Source organism: Muntiacus reevesi, chromosome 9 (genome assembly GCF_963930625.1).
Source record: "Muntiacus reevesi chromosome 9, mMunRee1.1, whole genome shotgun sequence".
NCBI lineage: Eukaryota > Metazoa > Chordata > Mammalia > Artiodactyla > Cervidae > Muntiacus > Muntiacus reevesi.
Genome location: NC_089257.1, coordinates 744,754 through 762,500, shown reverse-complemented (window position 1 = coordinate 762,500; position 17,747 = coordinate 744,754). Strand labels below are relative to the sequence as shown.

Here is a 17,747-nt window from a genome sequence, read left to right as displayed (position 1 = left end):
CGGTCACAAAGAGTGAGACATAACTGAGTGACAGAACGTGCACACACACACACACACACACACACACACACACACACACACACGGTCACAAAGAGTCAGACATAACTGAGTGACAGAACGTGCACACACACACACACACACACACACACACACACACACACGGTCACAAAGAGTGAGACATAACTGAGTGACAGAGCGTGCGCGCGCACACACACACACACACACACACACACACACACACGGTCACAAAGAGTGAGACATAACTGAGTGACAGAACGTGCACACACACACACACACACACACACACACACACACACACACGGTCACAAAGAGTCAGACATAACTGAGTGACAGAACGTGCACACACACACACACACACACACACACACACACACACACACGGTCACAAAGAGTGAGACATAACTGAGTGACAGAGCGTGCGCGCGCACACACACACACACACACACACACACACGGTCACAAAGAGTGAGACATAACTGAGTGACAGAGCGTGCACACACACACACACACACACACACACACACACACGGTCACAAAGAGTGAGACATAACTGAGTGACAGAGCGTGCGCGCGCACACACACACACACACACACACACACACGGTCACAAAGAGTGAGACATAACTGAGTGACAGAGCGTGCACACACACACACACACACACACACACACACACACACGGTCACAAAGAGTCAGACATAACTGAGTGACAGAACGTGCACACACACACACACACACACACACACACACACACACACACACGGTCACAAAGAGTGAGACATAACTGAGTGACAGAACGTGCACACACACACACACACACACACACACACACACGGTCACAAAGAGTCAGACATAACTGAGTGACAGAGCGTGCACACACACACACACACACACACACACACACACACACACACGGTCACAAAGAGTGAGACATAACTGAGTGACAGAACGTGCACACACACACACACACACACACACACACACACGGTCACAAAGAGTGAGACATAACTGAGTGACAGAGCGTGCACACACACACACACACACACACACACACACGGTCACAAAGAGTCAGACATAACTGAGTGATGGAGCGTGCACACACACACACACACACACACACACACACACACACACACGGTCACAAAGAGTGAGACATAACTGAGTGATAGAGCGTGCACACACACACACACACACACACACACGGTCACAAAGAGTCAGACATAACTGAGTGACAGAGCGTGCACACACACACACACACACACGGTCACAAAGAGTGAGACATAACTGAGTGACAGAGCGTGCACACACACACACACACACACACACACACACACACGGTCACAGAGAGTCAGACATAACTGAGTGACAGAGCGTGCACACACACACACACACACACACACACACACACACACACACACACACACACACCCCGGCAACGGCAGAGTCTTCTCTTTGGGGTCTGCCCAAGGTCTGCAGGGAAGAAGAGTCTGGCGCTGATTTCGGGTTACTCCAGGGCTGAATCCAGGCCACCACTCATCGCTGTGTCAAATTTGAAGGACTATTTTGAAGATTTAATAAAATGCCACATATAAGACAAAATTACAGTTAAATGTTTACACGCCCTTTTTTTAAGGCCCTGGAGAAGTAGGCGTTCTCTCAAAGCCATTTTGACTCTTTATGGTCCTCTGCCAAGGTCCTCCAGAGACAGCAACAAACCACAGGGGAAGTCTAGTGGGGACGAAGGCCTCCGTCTCCCTCTGCCCGTGGAAATACACACGGACGATGCAGAGGAAGCCTCCGCTGTCTTTCTTCTCTGCACTGGCTTCCTTTTGGAGCTGAGGAGCACACCAAGGATAAGGCAGACCTACCCACGGGTCACGGAGATGGAGGCAGGCCGTTACATCACGGGGACAGCAGTGCTAACCTGGGCAGTGTGGGATCTGGCTCCGTCAGAGCTCTTCCTCCGAATTCACAATCACGTGATCCCTGAATCCTACTCATCTGTGACGTGGGGGCTAACGGGGGTTTGCCTACATCGTGAAACTGTCATGAGGATGAGAGGAGACCTAGGCTGTGCACCCTCTCTGTAAACTGTAAAGCAGAATACACCCAAGGGGTTGTTGAGTCAGAGATGTTAGTCCATGAAACGTCCTCTGGGAGCCAAATAGAGCCTTGAAGGGACCAAAAGACTGAGGACTTAACGAGATGGTGTATGCGCCCCTGGGTATTTTCTGCCAAAATCCCTGTTGGCAGAAAAAGATCTGTGTTCGGGGCAAACATTAAAATCATAGGTGTACTTCCAAGTTACACCACAGAGTCACAAGTCCTCCTGGATAGGACAGGGTGTGTAAATGTAAAAATGTGTCACTGCACTTCCCACCCCAACAGACGTAACACAAGCAAGTATAGTAATCATCCATGGAAATGAGATATGAGACTTCTCTTTGTTTTTCTTTTAAAAGAGGAATATCCATGCTGGGGTTGGTAATGAATGACTCCTCTCTTCCTTCAAAGGAACTCAAGAGTTATATAACTAAACAAAACGCAATTTAAAAAAAAAAAAAGGAAGTAAAGGGAATAGGAAATTGGTGGGGCTCTCTGAACTTTTAATAGCTTGCAGGTTCGAAAAGTGAGAGCAAAAGTAAGGAAACCATTCAATCTCAGTCCAGATTCATTGCCATCTGTAAATACGTTATTGATTTGGTTGCTTACTGTTTGACTCCCCTAGGGGGTGATGTAAGCCACAGGAAGGCTGGACCTCATCTTTTGTGTTTACCTTTGTGTCTCGAGGGCTTAATGCAGCACCTGACACGCAGCTGACCCGCATGAAATATTTATTAAAAAAACGAGCAGATATGCCCTAAAGTTAGGTGACACCACTCTCACTTGTAAAAGCAGAAATGAAAATTACAAGAGATTTGTTGATGTGTATAGGGTCCTAGTTTGCTAGGACTGAAAAATCAGTTCTAATTACAAGGCCAATATTCTCTCTAACACACAATTTTGCTTATAGATTATGAAAGATGACACATTGGGATAAAAAGAACGTTTTCTTTAGCATTAACCACAGAGCACCCCAGGGGCTTCCTAGATGGCACAGTGGTGAAGAATCCGCCTGCCCCTGCAGGAGACACAGAGATGCAGTTTCAATCCCTGGGTCGGGAAGATGCCCTGGAGTAGGAAATAGCAACCCATTCCAGTAACCTTGCCTGGAAAAATCCCATGGACAGAGGAGTCTGGTGGGCTACAGTCCACGGGGTTGCAAAGCGTCGGACCCAGCTGAATATGCACAAAACTGCAGCTCGCCCCTGCTAACCGGATCGCTTCCTTAGCTCCCCGGCTTATTCTAAACCTTGGTCTGGCTTATGACTTTGATGAATTTAGGATAGTGATGGAGCAGTTTCTCCATGAGGGGTATCTGGAAAAATAAAAGCACCAAGAAATTCCTTCAAAGTGTTTATTTATTTTGTTGTTATTTTTTAAACTATTTTCCAGGGACAAGGTGTCATGAGCCTGAATCTCATCAGTTCCGTGGTCGCGGTGGCTGGAATCTTTCTCACCATCATCAGCTACAGATACCAACACAGATACTGCCAGGGGCCTTCCCTTGAAGGAATATGTGTGATAAGTAGAGTCCTTTACAATGTAAGCGGCTTCGTTCTGGGCAACGAACCTGTATCGTCTTGTGTGGACAATGTTCTCGATGCATTGACCCATTACTTTTGACTCCTCTAGTCGAGGCTGCCCCAGCATTTGGGCTCACTGTTGAGAAGAGCCAGTGTGACTGAACGGCCATGGAGTCTGGATTTGACTTCTGGTTTTGTCACTTGTATCTACTTCCCTGGGGGCTCAGACAGGAAAGCGTCTGTCTACAATGCGGGAGACCTGGGTTCCATCCCTGGGTCGGGAAGATCCCCTGGAGAAGGAAATGGCACCCCACTCCAGTATTCTTGCCTGGAAAATCCCATGGACAGAGGAGCCTGGTGCAGGCTACTGTCCATGGGGCCGCAAAGAGTCAGACACCACTGAGCGACTTCACTTTTCTTTCTTTCTTTCTTTTGTCACTTAGAAGCTTGCGACCTTAGCCTAGTATTTTGCCTTCTCTGAGCCTCCATTTTCCTCATTTGAAAAATGAAGACAGTAAGACTACCCACCTCACTGGTGTGCTGTGACGATTACTTACACTGGAGCGTGACGAGGCACGGTGTAAGGGGCCAATAGGTTTTAGCTCTTCCTATTGGTATTGACGGGGGTTGGATTCAATTTTACCTTATCAGTCTTAAGGAGTAGAATGATCTAAAAAGTTTGCTCAATTAATGCTAAATATAGTTGGAGAAAGTGTCTAAGACACTTAATAAAGTGTTTTTTAATAATTTTAGAACATAAATCATTATATATAGAGTTTTACTTATTACAAAAGACGAACCATATCTTTACCAGAAAATATAGGGGTTATTTTAAGTATTAATCTGATAAGTATTCAATAACATTATTTTTATGCATGTCAGCAATTCCAAAAGTCCTTTCTTTCTACTCTCTAAGCAAATCCTGGACTTTCATTCAATTCTAATCAATCGAATATTGAAGGCTTTTGTCCTTGAATGTTAATGAGATTTGACTTGGGTGGATAGAAGTGAAGTGGGATCACGGGAAATTATCTCCCTCAGTAAAGAAGGAAAACAGCTATGAGTTCCTGAATATGAGGTCTTGTTTAATCCTCATGGTTACCCATTAAAGCGAGCCTAGTGTACTCTGATATGTTCTGAAACAAATGACAGAATTAGACTCATAAAAGGTTACTAAGGAAAGTCAGAAAACAATGTAAGAGACAAAATCCTAATTGGAAAAGAACGTGATGCTGCGTTATTAGCCTTATCCCTTTTCCTAGCAGACGGGAGGCCGCCACTGTGCGTCACGTTAGTATATACCAGGAAGAAATTGTCTTCTGAGGTTAGATCCCCAGATGAACAGAACTCTGTTCCTGCCTGCCGCGGATGTGCATCAGAGCATCAGTTAGCTCCTGCATGCAGAATCCAGGAGACTCTGGTCCAAGACCTCCGATGTACATCACTTCACAATTCCTTGTTGACACGACCCAAATGTCAAAAACAAACTATCCAGGAACAGTGGGCTTTACACATCTCCTGGACTGACTTCTGCCCCAAACACCAATCCACTGTCTACACTGCAGCTAAAGTCATCACTTAAAAATGCACACCTGGACAGAATTACTCAATGGCTTCCTGTTAAACACAGAATTTAGACCCAGATCTTAAAAGGTTTGTAAGACTCTAACACATCTATCTGGCCTAACTATCTAGCATTATTCCAGGCCGTCATCCTCGCTGCATGCTCCCCCCCCTCCCACCTTCTAGAATTCTTTAAGGGGTCTAGACCACTTTTTCTTTCTTCAAATGTTCCCCAGCCCAGCACCTATCTTTTCCCACCCACCCGCCGGACTCCTCCTCATTCTGTAATCTCAAACCTCATGTCTTTGAGAGGGTGCTTCCTGATCACACCTCTGCCCACCCCAGGGCAGGTCTGCCATTAGATCAATAGTAGTACCTAGCTCCCATGTTTTTTCATAGCACTTATCATAATTTAGTGAGGCAAGTAATTGCCTAATTATTTGTCACTGTCTGCCTCCCTTACAATGACGGAAGTTCCACAAAGACCAAGGTCAGACCATCTTGTTCACCAGCTGAAGCTGGTAAATTCACAGTGAAAGTCACTCAGTCGAGTCCAACTCTTTGCAACCCCATGGACTATACAGTCCATGGAATTCTCCAGGCCAGAATACTGGAGTTGGTGGCCTTTCTGCGGCATATATTGTGGTTTTCTCAAAAAAGTAAATAAACAAATAAAAGGAGAATAGTCAAACGTTTGGCTGTTGCAGGGAAATCAAAGTTTAGACAGACTCTCGGCCAGGGTTAAGGGTAACAGGAGACCCAGCCGCAGTCATCTCTTCTTGTTTCCCAAAGCTAAGCTTTTTGGACCCCATGCTACTCCCTGCTGCTTCTCCCTGCTTTACGGTAACCACACATCACCTTAAAGCAGAGTGTGCAAAATGGCAATCTATAGGCTACGCCAAACCCAAAGTATGTTCCATGTGGCTCACAGAAGTGAGCAAGTAACTGGAAAGTTCCACACTAACACTGTGCGTATATGACTGCCTTAGGGGTGAGAAGACGCGAGGCATCAAGGTCCCCACGTTGCCACATGGACCCGAGTAACGGACACTGGGGGATACACCTCTCCTCTCCTCTCTCCCCTCCTGTTTCGCCCATTTGAGGTGGCTGTCCGGTGCCTCCATAGGCACTGGAGTTCACTATCCCTGCTTATCAGAAAGACACACACGGGATGAAAACCGTTCAATCACTGATGGCTGCAGACACATCTAAAACATGGGCTTTCCCGTGCTTGGTCATACTGCGTAACTGGGCCTTGGTTTATATCTTTAAAATGGCTTTCATTCCAAATGCCTTATATTTATCTCCATTATTTACAGGGAATTTTGTCGGTCTTATTGATCATCAGCATAGCAGAGCTCAGCATCGCGGTGACGATCGCCTCCTTTAGAAGCAACTGCTGGGCCAATTCAAACGAGGTGCGTTCAGTGATGTTTGTGAGTATGGATTCCTACTGCGACACGTCAAGGTGACCTCCAGCCTGTTAAGTGAGCCGAGCTGTAGTCTCCGGGCTGAATTACAATTTCTAAGTTTAGGAAGATCAAGGAGGGACAGACCTAAAACTGACGGCTCACTCCACACGTGGAGACACACCATGTTGCTTTTTACGCCTCTACCTGCCATCCACAGTCTCCCTGTGCAGACTTAACTCCGTACCTCCCTGTCGAAATAACTGAAAACCAAGACTAAATGGGGAGTCATATTATTGTAACACGGGGAGCTGATACCTGGGCCATAAAGCTCTGTGTAACAACCCCCTCAACAGAGAGGAAGAAAGCTAAGTGACACCAGTCGTATTCATAATAATCACTACAGCTTACATTTATTGAATGTTCACTATGTTAGTTATTGTTATAATCACCTAACACAACTTAATCTTAATTAAATTATTAAAGCATCTTTATTTTACATATGAAATAAATTAATAATCTAATTGAGGATTCTTCATATGTGATGAGGCACTTTTGCTATTTAAAAGATTCTCTTTGCCTTTCAACAGATTAATTAAAATTTGCTTTGGTGTGTGTCGCTTTGAACTTATCCTGTTTGAAGTTCATTGAGCTTCTTAGATTTGTAGATGAATATTTTTCACCAGATTTGGTAAATTTTCAGTCATTATTTCTCTGAATGTTATTTTTGCCTCTTTCCCCTTTTCTTCTGAGATCTCAGCGATGCATGTGTTGGTCTGTTTTCTCATAGCTCACAGGTCCCATAAGCTCTGTTCACTTCTCTTAACCATTTCTTCTTTCTGTCCCTCAGACCCAATAATTTCAATTGTCCTATCTTCAAGTTCATTGATTATTTCTCCTGACTGCTCAGATCAACTTCTGAACCCCTGTGGTGTGCATTTTTATTAAATTTCTCAGCTCTAGAAAGTATTTTGGTTCTATTTTATAATTTGTATCTTATTTATGTCTTCATTTTGTTCATATATCATTTTGCTATGTTTGCACATGATTTCCTTCAGCTCTCCTAGGGTCTTTAATAGAGTTGTTTTAAAGTGTTTGTCTAGTATATCTGAAGTCTGGGCTTCCTCAGGTACGGTTTCTGCTCATTTATTTTGTTGGCTCAGTCAGTAAGGAGTTCATCCACCTGCAATGCAGGAGACCCGGGTTTGATCCCTGGGTTGGGAAGATCCCCTGCAGAAGAAGCTGGCACCCCACTCCAGTATTCTTGCCTGGAGAATCCCATGGGCAGAGGAGCTTGGCAGGCTACAGTCCCCAGGGTTGCAAGTCAGACATGACTTAGTGACTAAACAACCACCACCCCTGAATAAACTGTATTTTTCTGTTTCTTTGTAGACCTTGAGGTTTATTTTGTCGAAAACTGGACACCTGAATCTTATAATGTATGGACCCTTGGAATCAGACTCTCCCTTTTCCTCTGGGTTTTCTCAGGGAGAGGGCTTGTTTGCTTTTATTGTTTTAGAGCATCTCTGTGCCAGAGAATAGCCTGAGGTTGAAAGCTTAAGAGCGTCTCAGGACTTTTCTCAGCATGTGTCTTTTCCTGGGTCTGTATGGTGGGCTTCAGCATTCTCACATATACGTAATTGTTTCTGAACATCAAATCAAAACAAAAATAGTTGAAGATAGGGGTAACTTCCCGCAAAACTGCCTCAGCCGATACGGACTGAAACAACGGCATCCAGCCTCTGCACTTGCACCTCAGTGATGGGAAGCGCTGATCTACAATTAAAACACGGAAACCGGGTATTTGGGAGACAAGGTCCTGATTGCCCGTCCCGACTCCAGCAGGTCACACCAGGAACATGGGTGGTCATCGCCCAGTTTCCCACCAGGGGCTGGGAGGGAGAGATGAGTGGTCGCTGCTGTTCTGAAGGCTGAAACTGGCTGACGTAACTTGCCAGTTTAGCAGCCAAGAGGTCCTTTGGAAGCTGCAAGTGTTCAGACTCCAGAATTTCAACATAGTCACTTCAGTTTCTGCCAGTATGATTATTGCGTAGATGAACAGACAGATTCCAGGGGTTTCCTATTCTGCCTTCTTCCCTGTGATTTCTCTAGAGTAATTCTTAAAATCAAGTAGGGTACATCTTCTTTGTTCTTTTTCAAAATACTTTTTGGCTGTTCTAGGTGTTCATGATTTCCATATATGTTTTAGAAGCTATCAGTTCCTACAAAAATCTTCCTGGGATTTTGATTGGAGCTCTATTGAGCCTATAAATGATCTGGAGAAAATTGCTGATTCGTAATATTCAGCCTTCTTATCAGTGTCTACGATATGTTTACATTTTCTTATATCTCCTTCCATTTCTCTGAGCAGTAGTTTGCAGTTTTCAGTGCATATTTTGTTAAATTCACCCCTAAGTATTTCATGTTTTTTCTTGCTATTGTACATGGCATTTAAAAATTTTACTTGCCAGATGTCCATTCCTAGAAAGAGAAATGGAGTTATTTTTATATATTGGTATGTTATGACCTTATAAAACTTATTAACTCTAGTAGCTTGTTTATTGATTTTCTAGACTTTTCTAGATAGACATCTATTTTTCCAGTAAAGACACTTTTATTTACAAATGTGTTCCTTATTTTCCTTGACTTACTGAACTGTGTAGAGCCTCCTGGACATTTTCTTTTTGAATGCTGAGCATACCCAACCTTTCCTTGTTTCCAATCTTAAGGTAAAAAGATGTTACAGTTTATCCTTAAATATGATGTTACCCTATAGGGTTTTCATGGACTAAATTTATCCTAGTTTGCAGAGAATCTTTTATTATAAATAAGTATAAATGTAAAGTTTCAACTCACATGTAACATTTTTATTATATTATCTGAGCCCAAATACCTGGTGCATTGCTCTTTTCTTGATACAAGTACAGAAGATATTAAAACTCTGTGGGACACTCTAGGAGCAATATTAGAACAAGTTGCTCACACTGAATAACTATCCAATTTAATTCTACGAACAGAGCTTTGTAATTGCACAGCAATGTGCAAGATGCAATAGAAGATTTAAAGATATTATATAATATGCACCCTGATCTCAAGAAGAGGAAAAGGAAGTGAACTCTTAATATTTACTGTGCCCACCACGGTACCTAAAAGCATTATTTCTTACAGTCTTCAGTTGCAGTCACTCTGAAGTAAGGTATAACTGAAGTGGTTCTTACAAGGAAGCATAGGTTAGAGTGGTTAAATGGGAAAGCTCGGGACCTGTAACTCTACTTCAGCATATGAATCCAAGTTCACAAGTTAACAGCTCTTGACACCAGTTGGATCACTTAAAAGCTCTCGAAACTAACTCTTAAAGTCATAAAACAAGGCTAATAACCTCATACAGATGTCATAACAACTAGCTGACATGACATTGGAGACTTGCTTAGCACCTGGTAATCTCTGTTATCATTGGGGATGAGTAAACTTACTAAAATCATAGCACTTAAATAAAGTGAGATAAGCTATAACTCATGGCTCCAAACTGCTCTCTTAACCAATGAATGAATTATAATTAGAACGAAATGGAGCTTTGGGAATAAGTAAAAATTCAGACATCTCCCTTAAAGTACCATTTATCTTCACATAAACACCCTCCAACAAGGAAGACATATAGCTGTGGAAACAAATTAGAACAGTGGGGAATGCTAACGTGAGGATGTGGACAGTCACATTTTGAGCCTGTCATCCATCCACTGGGTCACCACAATTAGGTCATTTAATCACTTAGAGGTCCAGCTGCTTCATCACGTAAAACTGTAGTCTCTTCTGACTCTGTTCAGTTCAGTGCAGTCGCTCAGTCGTGTCCGACTCTTTGCAACCCCATGGACTGCAGCACGCCAGGCCTCCCTGTCCATCACCAACTCCCGGAGTCCACCCAAACCCGGTGGTGAGTCGGTGATGCCATCCAGCCATCTCATCCTCTGTCGTCCCCTTCTCCTGCTGTCCTCAATCTTTCCTAGCATCAGGGTCTTTTCAAACGAGTCAGCTCTTCACATCAGGTGACCAAAGTATTGGAGTTTCAGCTTCAACATCAGTCCTTCCAATGAACACCCAGGACTGATCTCCTTTAGGATGGACTGGTTGGATCTCCTTGCAGTCCCAGGGACTCTCAGGAGTCTTCTCCAACACCACAGTTCAAAAGCATCAATTCTTCGGCATTTAGCTTTCTTCACAGTCCAGCTCTCACATCCATACATGACCACTGGAAAAACCATAACCTTGACTAGACAGACCTCTGTTGGCAAAGTACTGTCTCTGCTTTTTAATATGCTGTCTAGGTTGGTCATAACTTTTCTTCCAAAGAGCAAGCGTCTTTTAATTTCATGGCTGCAGTCACCATCTGCAGTGATTTTAGAGCCCAAGAAAATAAAGTCTCTCACTGTTTCCACTGTTTCCCCATCTGTCATTAATTTCCATCGTTGCCCCCTCCAAAATTCATGTCCTTCTCATTTGAAAAATACATCCTTTCTATCCTAGTAGCCCCCAAAAGTTCTTTCTTGTTACAGCATCAACTTTAAAGTCTAAGTCCAAAGTCTCAGCTAAAACATCATCTAAATTAAATACAGGTGAGAGTTAAGATATGGCTTAACCTGAGGCAAATTCCCTCTAGCTGGGAACCTGTGAAACCAAACAGGTTATGAAACCAAGCTTCCAAAATACAGCAAAGCAATGGGCATGAGATACGCATTCCCATTCCTAAAGGGAGAAATGGGAAAGAAGGACAGATAGGTCTCAAGGAAATCTCAAACCTGACACTGCAAACAAGACGACTTAAACCTTAAGGCACAAGAAAGGTCTCCTGGGCTTGATGCCCTGTCTCCCAAGCTCACTGGGAGGACCTCAGCCCCCCAGCTGAGCAGGAAGACCCCGTGGCCACTTCCCCCCGGGCGCTGCGGCTCGCTTGGGCTGCGGCCCCACGCCTGTGGCTGCCGGCTTGGGGTCCTGCGCCCGTGGCTCTGTGTTTGGAGACCGAGGGGGCGGGAGCCATGTCCCTGTGGGTCTGCTGGGCACAGTGCACGCAGCGGCTCTCAGTCTTGGCCCCATCTCAAGGCACGAGGCGAGGGCATCTCGACTCTGCCTGAGCCTGCGAGTTGGTCCATCCTTTGGAAACGTTCGTCAGGGACCGTTGCGCTCAGGGTCTGTGGTGGGAGTAGCAGCCCTGGTGATCTCGGATGGCTTTGGGGGTCGTTCTTCCTTTGTCTTGGAGAATCGCTTCTGGCTACTGGTGAGAAGGCTGATCCACAGTACTTTCCTTATCAAATCAGTCGCTTGGTCTACTCTCTTGTTTTTGGCTGGCTGGCTGGGTCTTTGTTGCAACTCATGGTCTTCTTTAGCTGCATTGCGTGGGCTCTCTCGATGTGCCGTGTGGGCTTCTGAGCACACAGGCTCAGCTGCTCTGTGGCATGCGGGATCTTAGTTCTCTGACCGGGGATCAAACCTGTGTCCTCAGCGTTGGAAAGTGGGTTCTTAACCACTGGACCACAAGGGAAGTCCCCACTTGATCTACCCTTAAATGTTGTCATTTTTTTGCAATACAGATGGACTGAGAATTTTCCAAACCACAGAGTTCCACTTCCTTTTGGCTTAACAATTCCATCTTTAAATCATTTTTCTCTTCTCACATTTTACTATAAGCCATGAGTAGAAGCCAAGCCTCACCTCCAACACTTCACCTAGAAGTTCAATTCAGTTCAGTTCAGTCGCTCAGTCGTGTCCAACTCTTTGCGACCCCATGAATCTCAGCACGCCAGGCCTCCCTGTCTATCACCAACACCTGGAGCTTACTCAAACTCATGCCCATTGAGTTGGTGATGCCATCCAGCCATCTCAACCTCTGTCGTCCCCTTCTCCTCCTGCCCCCAATCCCTCCCAGCATCAGGGTCTTTTCCAGTGAGTCAACTCTATGCATGAGGTGGCCAAAGTACTGGAGTTTCAGCTTCAGCACCAGTCCTTCCAATGAACACCCAGGGCTGATCTCCTTTAGGATGGACTGGTTGGATCTCCTTGCAGTCCAAGGGACTCTCAGGAGTCTTCTCCAACACCACAGTTCAAAAGCATCAATTTTTCAGCGCTCAGCTTTCTTCACAGTCCAACTCTCACATCCATACATGACCACTGGAAAAACCATAGCCTTGACCAGACAGACCTTTGTTGGCAAAGTAATGTCTCTGCTTTTTAATGTGCTCTCTAGGTTGGTCATAACTTTCCTTCCAAGGAGTAAGCATCTTTTAATTTCATGGTGCAGTCACCATCCACAGTGATTTTGGAGCCCAAAAAAATAAAGTCTGACACTGTTTCCACTGTCTCCCCATTTATTTCCCATGAGGTGATGGGACCAGATGCCATGATCTTAGTTTTCTGAATGTTGAGCTTTAAACCAACTTTTTCACTCTCCTCTTTCACTGTCATCAGGAGGCTTTTCAGTTCCTCTTCACTCTCTGCCATAAGGGTGGTGTCATCTGCATATCTGAGGTTATTGATATTTCTCCCGGCAATCTTGATTCCAGTTTGTGCTTCCTCCAGCCCAGCATTTCTCATGATGTACTCTGCATATAGGTTAAATAAGCAGGGTGACAATATACAGCCTTGACGAACTCCTTTTCCTATTTGGAACCAGTCTGTTGTTCCATGTCCAGTTCTAACTGTTAAAACTCATTGCTTGCAAGTTCTGTCTTCCACAGAATACTAGCATGTAAACACACTTCAGCCAGGTTCTTAGCCCCTTTATCCCAAGATCACCACCTCCTGGTTTCCGATAGCATTTGCCTCATTTCTGTCTGAGACCTCATCAGAATGACCTTTATCATCCATGTTTCCACCCACACTTCATTCAGGATTACTAAGGTGTTCTCTGAGACTGAAGTTTGCTCCCCAGCTCTCCCTTTTTTCTTCCTTGGCTGTCACTGGAATTGCCCCTAGTGGTTCATTCATAATAATATAACCCTTTTCTAGCATGCCCCTCAAAGCTTTTCCCACTTCTGCTCATGACCCGGTTCCAAACCTGCTTCTGCGTCTTTGGGTATTGGCTACAGCAGCAATCCCACTTCTTGGTAACAGACTTTGTTCTAGTCCAGCTGGGATGCTGTGGTGGTGTGCGTGCACACACGTGTGCTCCGCACTCGTTCCATGTCCGACTGTGATTCTATGGACTGCAGCCCACCAGGCTCCTCTGTCCATGGAACTTTCCAGGCAAGAATTCTGGACCAGGCCGCCATTTGCTCCTCCAGGGGATCTTCCCAACCCAGGGATCAAACCTGCATCTCTTGCGGCTCCTGATTGGGCAGGTGGATTCTTTACCACTGAGCCACTTGGGAAGCCCCGTACTAAAGACTGGGTAGCTTAAATGTATTTCTCACAGTTCTGGGAGCTGGGAAGACAAAGATCAGGGTGCTAGCAGATTCTGGGTCTAGTGAGGACCCGCTGCTTGGTTCACAGATGGCAGTCTTCCATGAGAAGACTGGGCATCCCTTTTACAAGGGCACAAATCTCATTTATGAGGGCTTCACAGTCATGATCTAACCACCTGCCACAGATTCTAACTTGCAACACCACACACTGGAAATGAGGTTTAGTGTCCAGCTCTGAAAGGACGCATTTGGCTCACAGGACCTACGCACCATGTAACAACATCTCACTGCTCACCCTCTGCCATCACACTTGCCACACCCCTGCCTTATGCTTTTGTATTCACTCTTCCCTCTCCCTGGTCTTTGGTTCCTTTCTTCCTTCATCTTACCTTTACACGCAAGGAATTTCTGTTCATCCACCAGGACACAGACCAAATATCTCTTCTTCAGTAAATTCTTTACTGGCTCTCTCAGAATTAGGTCATCTTCTTCATTCTCATGAAGCACACAGTACCTAGTTCTATAATAGCATTTAATAAACTGTATTGTTATCCATTTATATCTTGACCTATCTATAATTCTGAGCACAGTTATAGGGAAAAACCCACATTTGGCTATGTTTGATCTCAAGCATCCAGTTCATCTATAGTAGGTGATAAGTAAATCATTATAAACCTGAATACATGAATATTGAGTAGATAATTTAAAATATCTTAGAAAGTGAAAGTGTCAGTCGCTCAGTCCCACTTCTTTGCAGCCTCATGTATTGTAGCCCACCAGGCTCCTCTGTCCATGAGATTCTCCAGGCAAGAACACTAGAGTGGGTTGCCATTTCCTTCTCCAAGGGATCGAACCCTGGTCTCCTGCACCACAGGCAGATTCTTTACCATCTGAGCCAAATCCTAAGTATGGGAAGACTATTCCAGACAATCTCAATAAACTCTCCTCTTCAACAGATGACACAATAGAGAAGACTTGTCCATAAAAAAACCCAGTGAGTTGGGACTTCCCTGGTGGTCCAGTGGTTAAGCTTCACTTCAGGAGGCATGAGTTCTATCCCTGGTCGGGGAACTAAGATCCCATATATGCCATGTGGCATGGCCAAAAAATAAACTAAAAAAAGGTAAATATAAATAAACAAAACTAATGAGTTGATGGTAAAAGCAGTCCTGGGTTTGTTTTCTGATTCCTCGCGTAGATTTTACTTCCTATCTACTATCTTAAGGCAGAGAGAAAAAATAATTTGGGACTACAAGAAGAAAATAATGTCAAAGATGATTCTGTTCTATTGTTTCCCTCACCCTTTGGTTTTATAGATTGTGTTTTTCTTGCCTTCGGATGTTACTCAAGAGAGTGAACTATCTGTTCCTGATGAAAATGCTGTCATACAATTTGAGCTACAAGAAGAGTCTACAAGTGATGACTCAACGACAAACATAAAACCTGTTTTCTTTGGAGGCTATTCATTCTTCAAGTTAAGAGTCACAAAAAATCAGTTTACCTTCCAACATGCAGGCAGGAGAGGCAGCAATAGTTTCAACACATCTTCTCTGTTTATGGCAGATGAACAACAGAAATACATCCCTCAAACTTTAAGCCTTTATGGGGAAGAAGTGGAGGTGAAACATTTGCCTCCCGTCCTAGAGAAACAGCCCTCAGAGACCATGGTGAATTCTGAACCACTGAATGATGAAGACCTACGAGCTGCTGTCACACAATCCCCAGAAGAGAAAACTCCATTGTTGCAGGACCAAGCCTCCAAACCCCAACTTTCTCCATCTTATTCTGTAAAAAGTGTCCGTGATTTACCACCCCAAGACTTGCCATCCCAAGCTTCGAGAGCTGAAACTTCGCCAGAACAAGACTTGCTTCCTGAAGCGTCAACATCTCATGTCACAGAGTCCCATGGAACTACATCCCAAGACAAGCAATCCCAGGGCATACCACCACAAAATACACAGTCCCCTGACATGCTATCTGACTACCTACCGTCCCCAGACATGCCTGCCCAAGACCTCCCTTTCCAAAAACAAGCCCTGCCATTACAAGCCATACCATTTGGAGCCACCTCGTTCCTGTCTGTGCGGTCCTCTGATATGCAACACCTAGACCAACGGTCTCTGGATTTTCAACTACAGAATGTCCAATCTCAAGAACAGAGAGCTGTGCATTTATTATATCAAGACATTAAATCAGAAGTCATGTTAATGACCGAAGAATGGAAACCTGAGGAGGGACTTCAGAGCAGGAGACCATCAAAGCAGCATTCCCAACTACAGCAAAGGAAAGGCTGTCCGTGTGCAAAACAGAAGCCCCTTGACATGGACACTCAAGACCAACTGTCTCCAAGGAGGAGCTCCCTAGACAAGCACATCAAAAGCTGGCTGTCTCCAAAAAAGCAATATCTAGATAAGGAAATTCAAGTTAGTCAAACCTTACTGCAACTCCCAGATCAGCAAGCTGAGAACCTGCGAATCCAAGAGGAGAAACCCCCAAGGCAGCTATACCAAGATATGCAAATCCAGGAATACCATGACTGGCAGTCTCCAGACAGGAAAGTCCAAACCTGGCAATCTTTAGGCCAACAATCCCAAGAATGGAGAACCCAAGACTGGAAAAGTAGAGAATGGGAAAAACGAGAACGGCAACTTGAAATGCAACATTCCCAAAATTGGGACTTCCAGACCTGGCAAACCCAAGATCTACAAGTGAAAGAATCCCGAAAGCAGAGATCTCTATTCCAAGAAACCCAGACTCTGTATGCCACTATTCCATCTGACCCAGATGAACAATCTCAAGACGTTCTACAAGACAGTCAGCACCAAGATAAAGACCAACAAGACCTTCAATCCGCAGGAATCCAAAAAGAAGTTATGGAAACAGATGCTGTGCAAACAAGGGACATCAGATCAGAGGATCTGAGCTGTGGAAAAAGCCAGACTCCAAGTGACGTGCAATCAGAAGATGCGAAGTCGTTTAACTGTTTCTCCTACCGAAGCTCAGCACAGGAACTTCAGTCCACAGGAAGTCAGAAACAAGATACGGAAACAGACGCTGTGCAAACAAGGGACATTAAATCAGAGGATATGAGTTGCAGAATAAGTCAAAGCCCAACTGACCTGCAATCAGAAGACGTAAAACCAGATTCTAACTGTTCTTCCTACCAAAGCTCAGTACAAGACACGTATCATGCCTATATGTCTGATAAAAATTCAGGACAAGATGTGAAACAAGACCCATCAAGTTGCTCAGCTGTAAGCAAAGGAGACCCGCCTTTAGCTTCTGCCTCCTGTGACTCAAAAGAAAGACAGCAATCTGAAGACTCGGGCTAACGTGCAGACTCTCCCACACACTGCACCACTCCTAGTTTTGGGACCAAATTAGGGAAAAACAATCTTCAACCTATGTTCTCAGGTGTGGTTACTACCTTATTTACTCACCAGAAAACAAAGGGCATACAAAACACTCAAAGGATGTGTCCTTAATTATAATAAAATGAGAACAAATATTAATACTATATCTGAACTTTCTGGGGGTGAAGAAATAATTCACATTTAAACTCTGTTATCAAGGTTAGTGTCTCAGTTTATGATCACTAATTTCTTTTACAGCTTAATATTTAATGGACTTGCTCTTCCATGGTGCTAACACATTTTGCCTTCTCTTTTGTATATTATAGCTCAGTAAGTCAACCAGGAAGAAGTCTACATGGCTCTCTAAGGGCTCAAGGACCGAAAGA

At 44.5% G+C, this 17,747-nt stretch overlaps 1 protein-coding gene across 1 annotated transcript in view; it reads left to right on the top strand.

The window, feature by feature from the left end:
- The window catches only part of LOC136174530 (membrane-spanning 4-domains subfamily A member 14-like), a 108,211-nt gene extending 91,281 nt beyond the window's left edge, over positions 1-16,930 (top strand). Inside the window, exons 3-6 of the mRNA XM_065944708.1 lie at positions 3,515-3,664; positions 6,528-6,626; positions 15,325-15,900; positions 16,793-16,930. Of these exons, the coding sequence (XP_065800780.1) occupies positions 3,515-3,664; positions 6,528-6,626; positions 15,325-15,900; positions 16,793-16,930 (963 nt within the window). The remainder of the gene's footprint in view (positions 1-3,514; positions 3,665-6,527; positions 6,627-15,324; positions 15,901-16,792) is intronic.
- The last annotated feature ends 817 nt before the right edge of the window (positions 16,931-17,747 follow it).